Here is a 1,989-nt window from a genome sequence, read left to right as displayed (position 1 = left end):
ATAGCGTTCAGAATACATATCAGGTTCTCAGAAAGGATTGAGGGCCTATAAAAGTTTAGCCAGTAAAACTACATGGTGTTTTGAGGGCTTTTTTGGTTGATTTTAGAGACAGGGTCTTGGTCTGTCACCCAGGTTGGACGCAGTGGTACTATCATTGCTCCCTGCAGCCTTGAACTCCTGGGCTCAGGCAGTTCTCCTTCCTCAACCTCCTGAATAGCTGAAACTACAGACCTGAGCCACCACACTCAGCTAATTTTAAAAATTAGTTTCAGAGTCAGGGTCTTGCTCTGTCCCCTGAGCTGGAATGTAGTGGTGCCATCATAGCTCACTGCAATCTTGAACTCCTGGGTTCAAACCATCCTCCTGCCTCAGCCTCTTGAGTAGCTGGGATTACAGGCACATGCCACCCAATTTTAATTATTTTTTGTAGAGATGGGGGTCTTGCTATATTGCTAAGCCTGGTCTCAAACTCCTGGCCTCAAGCAATCCTCTAGCCTCTGCCTCCCCAAGCACTGGGATTACAGCCATAAGCCACCGCACCTGGCTCCTACATGGTATTTTTAACAAATGCAGATCCAGGGACAGATAAGTTGAGTTCCACTGCCAGGGTCTGACCCTGGTGCACACTGTTTGGCCCCTGGTCCATTCTGCTCATTAACAGGACCTTCAGAGCCCAGTGGTAAGCCTGAGAGTGAACACAGTCTCATATTCCAAGTGACTTCAGAGACACTGTCAAACATTCTGAATATAAAACCCTTATTGTAAAAGGAAATTAAATGTGAAGAGTAGAACTTACCCTTTCGTTTTGTTAGAGAAAGACTCAATGCCATATTGCAGATTTTTGCATTTCTCCGTCAGTTGGAGCGACTTCTCATTCAGATATGTGCTGTTTCATGAAAGAGATTTTTAAAAAGATTGATTTAAAATGAGAGCTTATAAGATATTGTTAACAAAAATCAGATTTACTTGATAAAGTGTGTCCAAATGAAGTCTGATTTTTACTCCTTTATTGGATTTCTCCATGGAAAAGGAAATTAATATTTTCACCTCTGATGGGTCTAAATGAAAAAAAGAAAAAAAAAAAAAAACTTATGCTCTAAAGTCAAACATAAAAGAACTCCATTTTGAGGACTTTTTTTTTTTTGAGATGGAGTTTTGCTCTTGTTGCCCAGGCTGGCGTGCAATGGCACGATCTCAGCTTACCGCAACCTCCGCCTCCCTGGTTCAAGCGATTCTCCTGCGTCAGCCTCCCCAGTAGCTGGGATTACAGGCACCTGCCACCGTGCCCCACTAATGTTGTATTTTTAGTAGAGATGCAGTTTCTCCCTATTGGTCAGATTGGTCTCGAACTCTCGACCTTAGGTGATCCACCGGCATTGGCCTCCCAAAGTGCTGCGATTACAGGCATGAGCCATCGTGCCCCCTCCTTTGAGAACTTTATACTGGCAGGTTTTCATATTCTGAGGTTAGTATTTACAATGAACAAGTTATTTAATAGTTTTAATCACTGCATTTATTTTGCTTTATTTTTATTTATTTATTTTTGAGAGGGAATCTCGCTCTGTCCCCTAGGCTGGAGTGCAGTGGCGCATCTCAGCTCACTGCGAGCTCCACCTCCCAGGTTCACGCCATTCTCCTGCCTCAGCTTCCCGAGTAACTGGGACTACAGGCGCCCGCCACCACATCCGGCTAATTTTTTGTATTTTCTTAGTGGAAACGGGGTTTCACCATGTTAGCCAGGATGGTCTTGATATCCTGACCTCGTGATCCACCTGTCTCGGCCTCCCAAAGTGCTGGGATTACAGGTGTGAGTCACCATGCCCAGCCGCGTTTATTTATTTTTATTTATTTTTGGTTTTTTTTGAGATGGAGTCTCGCTCTGTCTCCCAGGCTGGAGCGCAGTGGCGCGATCTCGGCTCACTGCAAGCTCCGCCTCCCGGGTTCACGCCATTCTCCTGCCTCAGCCTCCAGAGTAGCTGGGACTGCAGG

General features: G+C 45.2%; 1 protein-coding gene across 1 annotated transcript in view; it reads right to left on the bottom strand.

Moving 5' to 3' along the window:
• ST8SIA6 (ST8 alpha-N-acetyl-neuraminide alpha-2,8-sialyltransferase 6) overlaps positions 1–1,989 on the bottom strand; it is a gene marked incomplete at its 5' end in the record, with an annotated part of 143,284 nt that overhangs the window by 76,960 nt on the left and 64,335 nt on the right. The window contains one exon of the mRNA XM_011968148.1: positions 797–886. Within this exon, the coding sequence (XP_011823538.1) occupies positions 797–886 (90 nt within the window). The remainder of the gene's footprint in view (positions 1–796; positions 887–1,989) is intronic.

This window comes from Mandrillus leucophaeus, unplaced genomic scaffold, assembly GCF_000951045.1.
Source record: "Mandrillus leucophaeus isolate KB7577 unplaced genomic scaffold, Mleu.le_1.0 Scaffold83, whole genome shotgun sequence".
Lineage (NCBI taxonomy): Eukaryota > Metazoa > Chordata > Mammalia > Primates > Cercopithecidae > Mandrillus > Mandrillus leucophaeus.
Note: the sequence above shows the minus strand (reverse complement) of the source record. Positions and strands in the feature narration are given on the sequence as shown.